The sequence below is a fragment of the Oryctolagus cuniculus genome, chromosome 10 (genome assembly GCF_051225735.1).
Source record: "Oryctolagus cuniculus isolate XC-2025 breed Fujian yellow rabbit chromosome 10, ASM5122573v1, whole genome shotgun sequence".
Classification (NCBI taxonomy): domain Eukaryota; kingdom Metazoa; phylum Chordata; class Mammalia; order Lagomorpha; family Leporidae; genus Oryctolagus; species Oryctolagus cuniculus.
The window spans coordinates 46,384,104-46,401,186 of NC_142876.1; the positions used below are offsets into that span (position 1 = coordinate 46,384,104).

Sequence of the window (17,083 nt, forward strand, 5' to 3'; positions counted from 1 at the left end):
AAATAAAAAGAGAGAGATTTACCACGCATAACCTGAGGGTGTCACCTTTGCACACCCTTAACCAGGAAGAACCAGGCAGAGCTCTCAGGCCACACCCATCTCAAGCCTCCAAGGCTCCTCCAACAGCAGGCAGTCCACTTAACAGGGACACAGTATAAAAAAAAAAAAAAAAAAAAAAAAAAAAAAACGCACAGTGACGCAAGAAGAATTAACTATGCCGAGTAACAAACACAGAAATAGAGGGAGCAAGATCAACGATGACACTATGATGCCTCCAAATAAGCAAAACACCCCAAGCCAAGAGTATGAAGATGATGAGATAGAAGAAATGCAAGATACGGATTTCAAAAAATTTATGATAAGAACATTTAGAAGTTTTCAAAAGCAAATCCTTGAACTACAGAAATCCTTAACGGACAAGATTGAAAATCTCTCTCGTGAAAATGAAATTTTAAGGAAGAGTCAAAATGAAACTCAGAAACTAGTAGAACAGGAAAGTGTAATAGTCAAGAGAAATCAAAATGAAATGAAGAGCTCAATAGATCAAATGACAAACACATTAGAAAGCCTTAAAAACAGAATGGGTGAAGCAGAAGAGAGAATATCGGACTTAGAAGATAGAGCACAGGAAAACATACAGTCAAACCAAAGAAAAGAAGAGGAAATTAGAAACCTAAAAAATATTGTTGGGAATCTACAGGATACTATTAAAAAAACCAACATTCGAGTTCTAGGAGTTCCTGAAGGCATGGAGAGAGAGAAAGGATTGGAAGGCCTTTTTAGTGAGATACTAGCAGAGAACTTTCCAGGTTTGGAGAAGGACAGAGATATCCTAGTACAGGAAGCTCATAGAACCCCCAATAAACATGACCAAAAGAGATCCTCACCACGACACGTGGTAATTAAACTCACCACAGTGAAACATAAAGAAAAGATCCTAAAATGTGCAAGAGAGAAACGTCAGATTACTCTCAGAGGATCTCCAATCAGACTCACAGCTGACTTCTCATCAGAAACCCTACAAGCCAGGAGGGAATGGCGAGACATAGCACAGGTGCTAAGAGAGAAAAATTGCCAGCCCAGAATATTATATCCTGCCAAGCTCTCATTTGTGAATGAAGGTGAAATAAAGACCTTTCATAGCAAACAGAAATTGAAGGACTTTGTGGCCACTCGTCCGGCCCTGCAAAAGATACTTAAAGATGTGCTACACTCAGAAACACAGAAACACGGCCATCAATATGAAAGAAGGGAAAGGAAGAACACCTACCAGTAAAAGAGCATGGGAAGCTCAAAGCATATACTAGAAAATATTTCCGGGAAAATGGCAGGGCAAAGTCACTACATATCAATTGTCACATTGAACATTAATGGTCTGAATTCTTCAGTTAAAAGACACCGTTTGGCTGACTGGCTCACAGAACACAACCCAACTATTTGTTGCCTACAAGAAACACATCTCTCTAACAAAGAGGCATGCAGACTGAAAGTGAAAGGTTGGAAAAAGATATTCCATGCCAACAGAAACCAAAAAAAAGCAGGTGTAGCCATATTAATATCAGACAAAATAAACTTTAATACAAAAACTGTTAAGAGAGACAAAGAGGGACACTATATAATGATTAAGGGTTCAATTCAACAGGAAGATGTAACTATTATAAATGTATATGCACCTAATTACAGGGCACCGGTCTATTTAAAAGATATGTTAAGGGACTTAAAGGGAGATTTAGATTCCAATACAATAGTACTGGGGGACTTCAATACTCCACTCTCAGAAATAGACAGATCATCCGGACAGAAGATCAACAAGGAAACAGCAGATTTAATTGACACTATTGCCCAAATGGATCTAACAGATATCTACAGAACTTTCAACCCTACATCTACAGACTTCACATTCTTCTCAGCAGCACATGGAACTTTCTCTAGGATTGATCACATACTAGGCCATAAAGCAAGTCTCAGAAAATTTAAAAGAATTAGAATCATACCATGCAGCTTCTCAGACCACAGCGGGATGAAGCTGGAAATTAGCAACTCAGGAAACCCCAGAAAGTATGCAAACACATGGAGACTGAACAACATGCTCCTGAATTAACACTGGGTCATTCAAGAAATCAAAAGAGAAATCAAAAACTTTCTGGAAGTAAATGAAGACAACAACACAACATATCAAAACTTATGGGATACAGCAAAAGCAGTATTGAGAGGCAAATTTATAGCAATAGGTGCCTATATCAAGAAATTGGAAAGGTACCAAATAAATGAGCTTTCAGCGCACCTCAAGGACCTAGAAAAACTGCAGCAAACCAAACCCAAATCAAGTAGGAGAAGAGAAATAATTAAAACCAGAGAAGAAATTAACAGGATTGAATCCAAAAAAACATTACAAAAAATCAGCCAAGCGAGAAGCTGGTTTTTTGAAAAAATAAACAAAATTGACACCCCATTGGCCCAACTAACTAAAAAAAGAAGAGAAAAGACCCAAATCAATAAAATCAGAGATGAAAAAGGAAACGTAACAACAGACACCACAGAAATAAAAAGAATCATCAGAAATTACTACAAGGACCTGTATGCCAGCAAACAGGAAAACCTATCAGAAATGGATAGATTCCTGGACACATGCAACCTACCTAAATTGAACCATGAAGACATCGAAAACCTAAATAGACCCATAACTGAAACAGAAATTGAAACAGTAATAAAGGCCCTCCCAACAAAGAAAAGCCCAGGACCAGATGGATTCACTGCTGAATTCTACCAGACATTTAAAGAAGAACTAATCCCATTTCTTTTCAAACTATTCAGAACAATCGAAGAAGAGGGAATCCTCCCAAATTCTTTCTATGAAGCCAGCATCACCTTAATCCCTAAGCCAGAGAAAGATGCAGCACTGAAAGAAAATTACAGACCGATATCCCTGATGAACATAGATGCAAAAATCCTCAATAAAATTCTGGCCAATAGAATACAACAACACATCAGGAAAATCATCCACCCAGACCAAGTGGGATTCATCCCTGGTATGCAGGGATGGTTCAACATTCGCAAATCAATCAATGTGATTCACCACATTAACAGACTGCAGAAGAAAAACCATATGGTTATCTCAATTGATGCAGAGAAAGCATTTGATAAAATTCAACACCCTTTCATGATGAAAACTCTAAGCAAATTGGGTATAGAAGGAACATTCCTCAATATAATCAAAGCAATTTATAAAAAACCCACAGCCAGCATCCTATTGAATGGGGAAAAGTTGGAATCATTTCCACTGAAATCTGGCACCAGGCAGGGATGCCCACTCTCACCACTGCTATTTAACATAGTTCTGGAAGTTTTAGCCAGAGCCATCAGACAAGAAAAAGAAATCAAAGGAATACAAATCAAGAAGGAAGAAGTCAAACTATCCCTCTTTGCAGACGATATGATTCTGTACTTAGAGGATCCAAAGAACTCTACTAAGAGACTATTGGAACTCATAGAGGAGTTTGGCAAAGTGGCAGGATATAAAATCAATGCACAAAAATCAACAGCCTTTGTATACACAAGCAATGCCATGACTGAGAAAGAACTGCTAAGATCAATCCCATTCACAATAGCTACAAAAACAATCAAATACCTTGGAATAAACTTAACCAAGGACGTTAAAGATCTCTACGATGAAAATTATAAAACCTTAAAGAAAGAAATAGAAGAGGATACCAAGAAATGGAAAAATCTTCCATGCTCATGGATTGGAAGAATCAACATCATCAAAATGTCCATTCTCCCAAAAGCAATTTATAGATTCAATGCAATACCAATCAAGATACCAAAGACATTCTTCGCAGATCTAGAAAAAATGATGCTGAAATTCATATGTGTCGCTCCCCCTCTTCGTGGAGGAACGACACTAAACCCTGCCTAGGCTTCATATCCGAGTCACGGCACCATTATGTCGCTCCCCGTCTTCGTGGGGGAACGACACAGGACCCTGCGCTGTTCTTTCGTCTGCTCGGCCCTCCCCGGGTTTGCTGCTGGTTCTTCCCGGGTTGGCTACTATCCCTTCCACCTCCGTGGAAGGGCAGTTCCCCCTGGCCGCATTCCCCACTTCCGCAGGGGAGCGGCACACCGCCGGCCGGTTCTCTCGGGGGCTGCACGGGTTCCCTTAGATGTTCCCCATAGATGTTCCTGGTGCATGCCGTCTCTCTCCTCCTTTATAGTCCTCCTCCGCCAATCCCAACTCGGCTGCCCACACGCCGAGTACGCTGCTCTCCTCCAATCAGGAGCAAGTCCTACAGTTAATTGGTTGAACTGGAGGCAGCTGTGCGGAAGCTGTTTACTTCTCTCCCAGCGCCATATTGTGGGAGAGCAGATGCATAGAATAAGTCTTAATTCCAGTAACTCAGTCTAGTCCGGGCTGCTCCCCACAATATGGAGGCACAAGAGACCTCGAATAGCTAAAGCAATCTTGTACAACAAAAACAAAGCCGGAGGCATCACAATACCAGACTTCAGGACATACTACAGGGCAGTTGTAATCAAAACAGCATGGTACTGGTACAGAAACAGATGGATAGACCAGTGGAACAGAATTGAAACACCAGAAATCAACCCAAACATCTACAGCCAACTTATATTTGATCAAGGATCTAAAACTAATTCCTGGAGCAAGGACAGTCTATTCAATAAATGGTGCTGGGAAAACTGGATTTCCACGTGCAGAAGCATGAAGCAAGACCCCTACCTTACACCTTACACAAAAATCCACTCAACGTGGATTAAAGACCTAAATCTACGTCCTGACACCATTAAGTTATTAGAGAACATTGGAGAAACCCTTCAAGATATTGGCACAGGCAAAGAATTTCTGGAAAAGACCCGGGAGGCACAGACAGTCAAAGCCAAAATCAACTATTGGGATTGCATCAAATTGAGAAGTTTCTGTACTGCAAAAGAAACAGTCAGGAGAGTGAAGAGACAACCAACAGAATGGGAAAAAATATTTGCAAACTATGCAACAGATAAAGGGTTAATAACTAGAATCTACAAAGAGATCAAGAAACTCCACAAAAACAAAACCAACAACCCACTTAAGAGATGGGCCAAGGACTTCAATAGACATTTTTCAAAAGAGGAAATCCAAATGGCCAACAGGCACATGAAAAAATGTTCAAGGTCACTAGCAATCAGGGAAATGCAAATCAAAAGCACAATGAGGTTTCACCTCACCCCGGTTAGAATGGCTCACATACAGAAATCTACCAACAACAGATGCTGGCGAGGATGTGGGGAAAAAGGGACACTAACCCACTGTTGGTGGGAATGCAAACTGGTCAAGCCACTATGGAAATCAGTCTGGAGATTCCTCAGAAACCTGAATATAACCCTACCGTTCAACCCAGCCATCCCACTCCTTGGAATTTACCCAAAGGAGTTTAAATTGATAAAGAAAAAAGCGGTCTGCACCCTAATGTTTATTGCAGCACAATTCACAATAGCCAAGACCTGGAACCAACCTAAATGCCCATCAATGGTTGACTGGATAAAGAAATTATGGGATATGTATTCTTTAGAATACTATACCGCAGTAAGAAACAACGAAATCCAGTCATTTGCAACAAAATGGAGGAATCTGGAACACATCATGCTGAGTGAAGTAAGCCAGTCCCAAAGGGACAAATACCATATGTTCTCCCTGATCGGTGACAACTGACTGAACACCAAAAAGGAAACCTCCTGAAGTGAAATGGACACTATGGGAAATGGTGACTTGATCAGCATAGCCCTGACTGCTAATGGACAACTTAATATATTATCCCTCATAGTATTTTTTTTTTTGTCTGTTCTACTTAATATGACTGGTTTCATTCTATAATTATCACACAGTTATTCTTAAGTGTTGAAAATTAACTGAAATGTGATCCCTGTTAAACATAAAAGTGGGAATAAGAGAGGGAAGAGATGTATAATTTGGGGCATGCTCGGGCTGACTTGCCCCAATTGGTAGAGTTGGAAACATACCAGGGGATTCCAATTCAATCCCATCAAGGTGGCATGTGCCAATGCCATCTCACTATTCCAAGTGATCAACTTCAGTTCACAATTGATCATAATGAAAGGACTAAGAGTCAAAGGGAGCACATAAACAAGTCTAGTATCTGCTAACACTAACCGATAGAATAAATAAAGGGGAGAGTGATCCAACATGGGAAGTGAGATACTCAGCAGACTCATAGAATGGCGGATGTCCTAAATAGCACTCTGGCCTCAGAATCAGCCCTAAAGGCACTCGGATCTGGCTGAAAAGCCCATGAGAGTATTTCAGGCATGGAAAGCCAAGGCACTCTGGCAAAAAGATCTCTGTGAGTGAGATCCCAGTGGAAAGAACAGGTCTTCAAAGAGGGAGGTGCCTTTCTCTGAAGGGAGGAGAGAACCTCCACTTTGACTATGACCTTGTCTAAACAAGATAAGAGTCGGAGAACTCAAGGGGCTTCCATAGCCTTGGAAACTCATGACTGGTGCATAGGGAGATTATTGATGCCATAAACAGGAGTGTCAATTTGTAAAGTCAACAACAGGAGTCACTGTGCACTTACTCCTCATGTAGGATCTCTGTCCTTAATGTGCTGTACACTGAGGCTTAATGCTATAACGAGTACTCAAACAGTATATTTCACTTTGTGTTTCTATGGGGGTGCAAACGATTGAAATCTTTACTTAATGTACACTAAACTGATCTTCTGTAAAAAAAAAAAAAAAAGAAATTATCAATTCCCAACTTGACTCTCACTGGGATTAAACATGACAATAGGTCTGATCTGATTTCATCATCATTTAAAAAAAATCATCTATTATTTTTCACTTTATGTTTCTGTGTGGGAACAAACTGTTGAAATCCTTACTTAAGGTATACTAAGCTGATCTTCTGTATATTAAGATAATCGAAAATGAATCTTGATGTGAATGGAAGGGGAGAGGGAGTGGGAAAGGGGAGGGTTGTGGGTGGGAGGGACGGTATGGGGGGGAAAGCCATTGTAACCCATGAGTCGTACTTTGGAAATTTATATTCATTAAATAAAAGATTAAAAAAAAATGTTAATATTAAATTAAGCCACTACAGTGGAAAGCCATAAAAAAAAAAAAAAAAAAAAAAAAAAGTAAGAGTTACACAGAGAGAGAAGGAGAGGCAGAGAGAGAGGTCTTCTATCTGCTGGTTCACTCCCTAACTGGCCGCAAAGGCCTGAGCTGTGCCGATCCAAAGCCAGAAGCCACGAGCTTCTTTGGGTCTCCCACGTGGGTGCAGGGGCCCAAGGACTTGGGCTATCTTCTACTGCTTTCCCAGGCCACAGCAGAGAACTCGATTGGAAATGGAGCAGCCGGGACTTGAACTGATGTCCATATGGGATGCCAGCATTGCAGGCAGCGGCTTTACCCGCTACACCACAGCGCTGGCCCCCTGACTGCAGAATTTTAATGTTATAAAGAAACCTAATGACTGTATAACCATGCTTGACAGCTGGTTGTAGTAACCAGAAGTTTCTTACCTGGCTATTCCCTAGCAGTTGCCAGAAACTATGGAAGCCACTGTTTGGGGAAACAGTAGTGAGCAGCGTTGTGATACTCTTCTGAAAGTGGCTGTCAGGGATTAATAGAAACTATCACCTCTCAACTGACTGTACAAGGGCAGTCTGTATTGTTCAGATGCAATAACAGGACATTGTTTTCCGCTTTATGACAGTGAGGCTAATGCAATGGAGCTAGTCTCGTTTAGAGAATGGAGAATAAAGGATGAGGATATGCTATTGGAACCACAAACATTTTTGCTGTGGAACAAGGATCTGTTACTCTCTTCTTTATTACTTCAATTTAAAAGTTGAACTTGGGGGCTAACGCAGTGGTGTAGCAGGTAAAGCCACTGGCTGCAGTGCCAGAATCCAATATGAGTGCCTATTGGAGTCTCGGCTGCTCCATTTCCGATCCAGCTCTTTGCTATGGCCTGGGAAAACAGTATAAGATGGCCCAAGTCCTTGGGCCCCTGCACCCATGTGGGAGACCTGGAAGAAGCTCCTGGTTCCTGGCTTCAGATCTGATTGGCATTGCAGCCTTCTGGGGAGTGAACCGGCAAATGGAAGACCTCTTTCCCTCTCTCTCTCTGCCTCTCTATAACTCTGCCTTTCAAATGAATAAATACATCTTTTAAAAAAAGGTTGAACTTAATTTTTGTACTGGTACAAGAAGTTAAAGAGAATAAATTGAATTCAGGGAGGGAGGTGAGGGTCTTCAATTTCTCAAGCATGTATGAGGCACTCATTTGCATGACTTTTCATCTGGTTTTCTACCTGCAATGCATTCTTCCTACCATGTGCTGAAATATCATTCATCTTTGCTTTGCTTTGCTTTGCTTTACAATTTACTTATTTGAAAGTTAGAGTTACAGAGAGAGGGAGGGGGAGAGAGAGAGAGAGAGAGAGAGAATTTTTTATCCACTGATTCGTTCATGAAATGGCTGTAATGGCCAGGGCTGGGCCAGGCTGAAGCCAGCAGTTATGAGCTTTTTCCAGATCTCCAACCTGGGCGCAGGGGCCCAAGCAGTTGGGCCACCATCAGCTGCTTTCCCAGGCACATTCACATTCCAATGATCTCCATGAAACTGCCTTTACTACCGTCTCTTTTCCTGAGTGTGTACAATACACATTCTGCACTGTGAAATTTAGTTTACCGTAACTTAGTATTTCTTATTGCATATGCCCATTACAAATTTTCTGTGTTAAGCCAAGAAAATTGGGAACTTTCCAAATCACTGCTTTTATACTTTTTTTTTTTGCAATCCTCTCAATACCTGTCCTTCAGCAGGTGTTTAATAACTATTTGCTTAGCCACTGATTATCAGATCCAAAAAGAATCTGGTAATAAATTGATGTAAAAATATTTCAGAAGAAAAAGCATCAGAAAAGTAATAACAGTAGCTAGTGTTTATGACATGACTTTTGTGTTGGTTGCTGTTCATAGAGATTTATACTTATTTAATATTGGCAATAGCCAGCTGAAGAAGATTCTATTATAATTCCTATTTTATGGATGAAAGAATGCTGACATGAGATAGTGAAGGCTTTACCCACATTTTTTTTAAAATTTATTTGAGAGGTAGAGTTACAGCCAGTGAGAGGGAGAAACAGAAAGAAAGGTCTTCTGTCCACTGGTTCACTCTCCAAATGGCTGCAACGGCTGGAGCTGCGCTGATCCGAATCCAGGAGCCAGGAGCTTCCTCCGGTACTCCCACATGGGTGCAGGGGCCCGAGGACTTGGGCCACCTTCTACTGCTTTCCCAGGCCATAGCAGAAAGCTGGATTGGAAGAGGAGCAGCAGGGACTAGAACTGGCGCCCATATGGGATGCCAGCGCCACAGGTGGATTAACCTACTGCTCCATAGGGCCGGCGTTGGCTTTACTCACATTTAACAGCCCTGGTAGAGCCAGGACTGGAATCTCTGAAGCCTGACTAGAGAGCATGAGTATTACCACTGCACGGGATTCTAACCATATCTAGCACAAATCAATAGAAAAATTAGTGATGGGAGGACAGTTGTATGAAAATCAACGTAGATTGCTACTGAGCCAAAGACTGGTTGCTCCTGAAACAATGAAGATTTATTACATTGGTAATTTTCTGACGTTATAATGAATAGGTAAATCCAAGTCTAAACTAAAGGGATGTCCATGTCAGACACAGGATATCAGCCCTGGCTGCTCCGGACATTTCAGCTGAAACCCCGATTTCAGAGTGTGTGTCGAATTGTGACAAAGAATTAAACATGGCTATAACATGTCTCAGAGTGAATTTTACAGCATTCCTGCTCTTTATTAAGCAATACTGTGAAGTACTCAGGATAAAAGACTAGAGCAATGCAGTAATTGAACAACTCTTTCTCAGTTCAGAAGAGCGAGTCAGACACACGTGATGGGAGGGATGGGCCAGGGATGATCCCCTTTATGGGAAAACTGGAAGGAGTCAGCCCGAAAACATGAATCATGTTTGTACTAGTCCCGCAGAGAATGATTCTTCTCATAGTTAAAGCGTGGTTTTTATTTTCCCAGGAAGCAAAGGAAGGACCAGCCTCAAACTAGAGAATTAACGTTGTAGAGCTGTGTTTCTTGGTTGCTCAATTTTTTCATAGAATCAGGGCTCTTAGAGAAGGTATTCAGTCTTAGTTTTTGCTCTTTCATATCCTTTCTTTTACAGGCAGACCACCAAGACTATTGGCTAATTTTAGAAACATTGGGAAAACATATTTTTTTGCTTCGGAGAATACGGAGTAGTTGATAAGAAACATTTCTGAATTATGCAATACTCTGGATATTTACATAAAATGTCATTTTAATTAATACTAATAAAATGACTACTTGTTTTAAATTCCTAAATAATTATTTGATGTTTTAAAACTATATTTAAATTGACAAATAGATATTATATAATTATCATGTATAATATGTTGTTCTGAAATATGAATACATTCTGGAGTGCTTCAGTTGATCCAATAAATATTTAAATTACTTTCTAACAATTTAAATCAACTAAATTGTTTGTTTTTGTGGCCTGACTTGAAAATACCAATGTAGAAAAAGTATTCTTTGTCTTGAAAATTTCTTCTTTCCTTATTAGAATTTTCATTATACAATTTTTCAAATGTTCAGTCCAAGTAATTTGGCATAAATAGAAATTATAAATATTTTACTAGAAGCAAATTGGTTATTAAGTTAGAGCAATAGTATATGAAATAATTTGATATCTGTATGACACATTTGCTAATGAAGATGAGTATAATTGTATATTAAGGGTACTTCTGAATATGCCAGATATGCAACACATATAATTTGAGGATATGAATGGCTAGATTTTTAAAAAAGCATTTGTAGTAACACTTTCTATTTAACTGAGTTTGGCCAAAGATTTTGTTTAGAGTTACCTCAAACTTTAGTGTGGGAAGGACAGACCATTAGACTGGATTAGATTCAGGGAGCCATTCCTTGCTTGGACCTGTGCATGGTTACTCTTCCCATCTCTAGAATGGGGCTGAGAGTGGGTCACATCACTCCATTCTGGGAAAACTGGAAAATAAATTACGTGATTCCAAGAAATTATTTTAAGCTATAAGCATTAATTTGTATTTATTAATTTTTTGGGAAAATGGTATAAAATATATATTGGTTGGTGTTATTATTCCTATAATTGCTGATATACAATGATTGTGAATGTGTCAGACCCTAGAGATTATTCAAAAAACATGTTTCATGAATGACTGTATATGTAAAATTCAGAAGAATATTTATCTTTCCAGGTATCTCATAGCTTTCTCTATATACAGATTCTTATTGGCTGTGATCATAAATAAATCCATCATAAATTGAAAATATCATGTCAAAAACACATTTAACACACCTAATCTACTGGACATCGTAGCTTAGACTTGTTGACCTTAATGTGCTCAGAACACTTACATTAGCCTACAGTTGGGTAAATTCATTTGGAAAAAAAGCTCATTTTATATTGAAGTGTCAAATGTCTCATGTAATTTATTGAATAGTGTACTGAAACTGAAAACCAGAATGGTTGTATGGGTATACTCTTGCACCAGTATAAAAGCAAAAAGTGTAAATCGTATCATTTTAGCTAGGGAATATATATAAAATTTCAAATTTTAAATATAATAACCCCAACATACTCTAATAAATATTTTATCCGTCAAGGTAAACTCAATTGAATAAAAATGATACATGTTTTAGAATTATTATTTAATTTAGGACAGCAGCTATTTTCAATAACTGATTTTTTTGGGTAAATTAAATTTAGAAAATCAAAGTTTGTTTAATGATAGATATTCTAAGAAAAACACTGTTGTTTATACTGAAACACTATTTTAAAAGCAATGTAGGATGCATGAGGTCAAGTACAGTTAAATAAAATTAGACACTGTCTCCTGAATCCCTGAACTTAAATCCCAGGCCCAGTCCTGCACCAACTGATATAACTTGGGAATGTTAGTTAATCCTTCAGTGACCTTGTCTGTAATGTTGGGATAATAATCTGTAACATTGGGATAATTTACCTTACAGATTTGTTATGATGATTAAACAAATTAGTAGGTGTAAAGCACCTCAATGAGCCTTAACCCATAGTAAATGCTTAATAATATATTAATTACTTCTGCCAACAAAAAAAGCATAAAAGCCCAATTTGATTGATATGAACTGACTTCTTATTTAATTCAAGGTACATAAGAACTCTTTTTCTTGAGCATTAGAAAGAAAAGAAAGTGCTCGAGTGTACAGTTATTTAGGCTGCTCATTGCACAACTCCAGGGGGCACTGTTCACATGGTCGTTTGAATGACTGCACCTCCTAGAGTTGTGTAGTACACTCTCTGGCCAGACGCGCAGTGGCCCTGCTAGAAAAATGTGTGTTTTAGTAGGATTCACATTATCATCATATAATTGTAGATACTAACCAATTGTCTATAAGGAGCTTCCCAAAGCAAGCCCTCACCTTAGGCTATCAGATTGAGTCTTTACTGGAAGGAATCCTCATGGACACGGACTGTTCTGGCTCCGGGTGAAAACCGGTTTCAGGTATTAAGCAAGTAGGAGTGCTAATTGGTAGAAGTAATTATGCCTTTCCTGATTTATGCCCGAGTCAGGCAGGGCTGGGCAGAATCACTTGGCAAGGTAATTCTGATACAGAATCTTAACTTCTGGAGAGATTCAATAGGAAATTTGTCTTCATGTATTTAATCACACAAGAAACTGGATGGTTTCATTGGTGGAGAAAGGATAGCTTGAAGATTTTCCTTTAATTAAAAATTTAGGACACTTCGGCTAACATTCTTTTATAAATGCTCACTTTTTGCATGTTCCTTAGAAGATAGTTGAAAATAGTTCCTCTATATCTAGATCATGTTCTAAATCAGAAATAAATATTAAAGCTACTCTCTTTCTTCTACTACCACCAAATTGTTTTTTAAAAATTTCACTTTAAAATCTTTGAATTTTAAACATCTCTATTAATTTTGTAATCAATATTTTTTACATAATATGGTAACACAAATTTAAATAGCTTATTATCCAAATGCTTGTAATAATGTTATATGACAAGCAGTGTTTTGTATTTTGTAAACTAGAAGACATTATACAGTAGTATCCTTTTAAGATGAAAATTTTTAAAGATTAAATCACAAAGATAAGCATTTTCACCCATAAACCCTTTTCTCAAATTTCTTATTTGTATTGTGTGAAATGGGTCAACCAAGTACAAGAAACTGATGAATATTACATATTTTCTTCAAGAATAGTCAGGTGTTCCCCATTCCTCTTCCTCCTAAATAATTAATCTAGGAGACAGGACAGCTGAAAATTTGAAGGAATTTCCAAGTTTGAAAACATATTATTTCCCCATACCCATTATTATATTCATTTATAATATAGCTTTTCACTTTTCTCTCTACTTAAAAAAATCTCACAACTTCTTTTTTATATCCTCTAGCTCAAGAAAAATGTAGATTTTCCTTAACTTAAAACTTATGTTGGTGATTATTTGAAACAATAAGACCCAATGTTAAGAAGTTATTAAGAATCATCACTATTATTAAATTTTGCAATTAATACAAATTAGAATGCTATAAAACACTTTATATTTCTCAAAGTGCTTCTTTGTACACGATGCTGCTTTATTCTCACTACTACATTTTCATTGGATGAGGGGTGGGATATGGTTATTCTTACTTGACAGCTGAGGCAGCAAGACCTGGAGTGAGTCAACAGTGCAGCTATAGATCAAAGTCTATGACTTTGCTAGGCAACCCTTGCGTGGTCATTGGATAGTGGAATTATTTCAAAGCCTCTAAGCATGTCTTCCAACTTTCAGACCCCACCTTTCAACAACAAAAGGTGTACATTCCTACCTGACAATGTTTTTAAAAGCCATTGCATTTTCCCCATAACCACACAATTTCAACACTCTGGGTGGCTCCTCATTTCTAGAAGGATCCGGTTAGCCTTCACAGGATGTACTTTTTAGTCTCACCCTTGTCTGCCTTTCCAATTCATCTCTGATTCTCTAATGCAAACTTTCGTTCCAGTCAAACCGGTGTGTCCATAGCCCCCAGGCAAATGCCATGGTTGCACCTGCCTTTGCTAATGCTAGTCTGACAATTGGAGATACCTCCCTTTGGCCTATCTCTCCTTAGCAAATCTCAGCTCTCACTGAATTCATGGTGCCTCATCTGCCTGCCTCACTCCTGACTGGAACTACCTTTCACTAACAGCATAAATAGTAGACCAGCATTGTCTAATATAAATATAACAAGAATCATAAAGGTGAGCCATGTATATTATCTAAAATTTTTCAGTGACATTAAAAAAGTTATAAAGAGGTAAAATTCATTTTAACAATATCTCAATACTATCATTTCAATATCTAACTAACATAAACATCATTCATGATGTATTTTACATTCTTTTGTTTAGGTTTTCAAAAATGGGATATAGATGTTATACTTAATTGCTCATCTCATCTCAAACCAATTGATTAAGAACGACTTGTGCCCAGTGGCTACCAAATTGGATAGATCAGTTCTAGGTCATCTTGTTTAACAATTATGTATGAAGCAATATTGTTTAAGTAGCTTATGTATATGTGTGTTTGTGTGTCTGTGTAATTTTCTTCTTTTTTTTATTTATTTGACAGGTAGAGATATAGATATATAGAGAGAGACAGGAGAGAAAGGTCTTCCTTCTGTTGGTTCACCCCCCAAATGGCTGCTACGGCCGGCGCTGCACTGATCCAAAGCCAGGAGCCAGGGGCTTCTTCCTGGTCTCCTATGCGGGTGCAGGAGCCCAAGCACCTGGGCCATCCTCCACTGCCTTCCCGCGCCACAGCAGAGAGCTGGACTGGAAGAGGAGCGACTGGGACTGGAACCCGGTTCCCATATGGGATGCTGGTGCCGCAGGCAGAGGATTAACCAAGTGAGCCATGGCGCTGACCCCCTGTGTAATTTTCTTGGATTAGGAAAATACCTTTCCTGTCACAGTTCCCCTGTCACTAGCACTATAGGGTGATTGTGAGGAATTTTATAGTTTAAAGCAGCTCATTCAATCATTCATTTATTCATTGGAATAATCGTGTTTCTACTATAAGAAGGATATTATAGTAGGTACTGAGGATACAAGATGAAATAGGAGGATTTAATGGGAGGACTGCATGGTCACTCTAGAGTCACAGGAGTAATTAGAAGGGATTGATAAAGCAGGGAAGTTAAGTTGTGTTGGTCCAATTCTATGTCTTTTAGCACTGCTTTTCTGACACCTCCAGCCATCCCTTAGCTTCCCAAGATGGTTATTGGCTTGCATATCTGTGTTATCAGGCTACTTGCCGTTTAGTCCAGAAATGTCCCACTGGAAAGGTTTAGTAGTCTTCACCTGTCACATTTCTCTTTGCAACATTCTTAGGTCCAATAAATCCATCATATAACCAAGACAGTTACAGTGTCCTAGTGAAGCAGAGTAGTAAGAAGGGGTGCCGCTCATTTTCTGCTTGAGCATTGTCTTGAGAAAGAAGGCTGGGAAATTCTAGCCTGCAAAGCCCCCTATTCTAACATCAGACCATTCTAATTTTTAAGAAAGGTCTTTCCTGAGGTGCATCTCCCTGTAACTTCTTGAAGTCCACTTATCTCAACCTTTCAAGAAGAGGAAATGAGGTAAACTGAGACCTAGACCAACCAAACTCATCACTGACAATCTGAGAATTAGCATTTTGATATTCACTTGACATTCATTTATGGCATATTGCTAATCTTACACCTTCATGTAACTGACAAGACTGTAATATATGTTTTTTTCTTTACCAAAGCAACATAGTTAAGGCTAATCTTTGCTCTCAGACTCTACTTCTCTTTTAGCCAACATTACATACATGTTTCCAACCAACACAAATATTACTCCCCCAAAAAGTGGCTTATACAATGTTTTATGTACTTTTATTTCCTGACTGGATGTTTTATACATAATAACTAAACATCTACACAATTTGCTTAATAATCCTCTCAACTTCATTAAAGTGAAACATTGCAATGGCTTTTGAGTAGTTTAAAAACAAGTCAGGTGTCAAGACCAGGCATGCAGAGTTCTTAGCCATATGCTTAAGAGACATGTAGCCTTGCAACACTGAAGTGACTTTCTCTTGTGTGTTTTTGTCTGCATGAAAGAAAATGAATAAAAGCAATACTTTGAAGGAAAGGAAAGTGCTGTAGAAAATATCTGAGATTAGGATAACTGAGTTTGTAAGACAAAGAAATACTAACTGGTTATTTAAAAATTCATTGCTCAGTGGTTTATTTTTCTATGTAAAATACGTTAGAAGAACAGCAAATGGAGGAAACTGGTAATCTTTACGATCTCATATTGTTTACTTCTACTGTACACTCTAGCATTTATGATAGGGAGTTAGCAATCAAGTGTAATATTCTCTAACTGGAAACACAAAGTTTGCAATTATTGGAAAAATACGGGACTTACCATTAAAATGGCCAGAGCCCCTGTGGTTCTGGGGAAGAGCCAAGCCATCCTCTCTGGTTTCCCTGGTGAGCAAAGAGCAATCCCAGTGTCTGTTCTCTCAACCGTCTGCAGAAGGTGTCTCAACCAAGCCTGTCCGGAGGCCTCACTGTAGTCTTCCCCAGGAGTCTACAGATGACTGTTAGGCTGCTCCTCCCCACCCTGCAGGGAGGATTGGTCTCACCAGAAACGCTTGCATCACTTTGCTCCCAGGTAAAAACTTAGACACACCTCAATTCCTAAAGCAATGAACTCCATTGTTGGAAGCTGAATGAAAAGTTCACAGGCTACAGACAAAGTTTAATGGGAAGGTACCAGATGAGTAACACTTTAATCATAATGTGGAAGTGCAAAAACTAGTCCTGACCACACTGAAAAAGAATCTGGTTGGTTTCTTTTGGTTACAATTAAAATTGAAAAAGAAAACAAAGCCTATAAAATTCCCCCAAATCTAACTTGTGGAAGAACATTTATTTTCAGCCTGAGTATGTGTGT

The 17,083-nt window shown here is 38.8% G+C and overlaps 1 protein-coding gene across 1 annotated transcript in view; it reads right to left on the reverse strand.

Moving 5' to 3' along the window:
- DSG3 (desmoglein 3) overlaps nucleotides 1-16,820 on the reverse strand; it is a 43,471-nt gene extending 26,651 nt beyond the window's left edge. The window contains exon 1 of the mRNA XM_008261176.5: nucleotides 16,553-16,820. Within this exon, the coding sequence (XP_008259398.1) occupies nucleotides 16,553-16,600 (48 nt within the window). The 5' untranslated portion in view covers nucleotides 16,601-16,820. The remainder of the gene's footprint in view (nucleotides 1-16,552) is intronic.
- Between the last annotated feature and the right edge of the window lie 263 nt (nucleotides 16,821-17,083).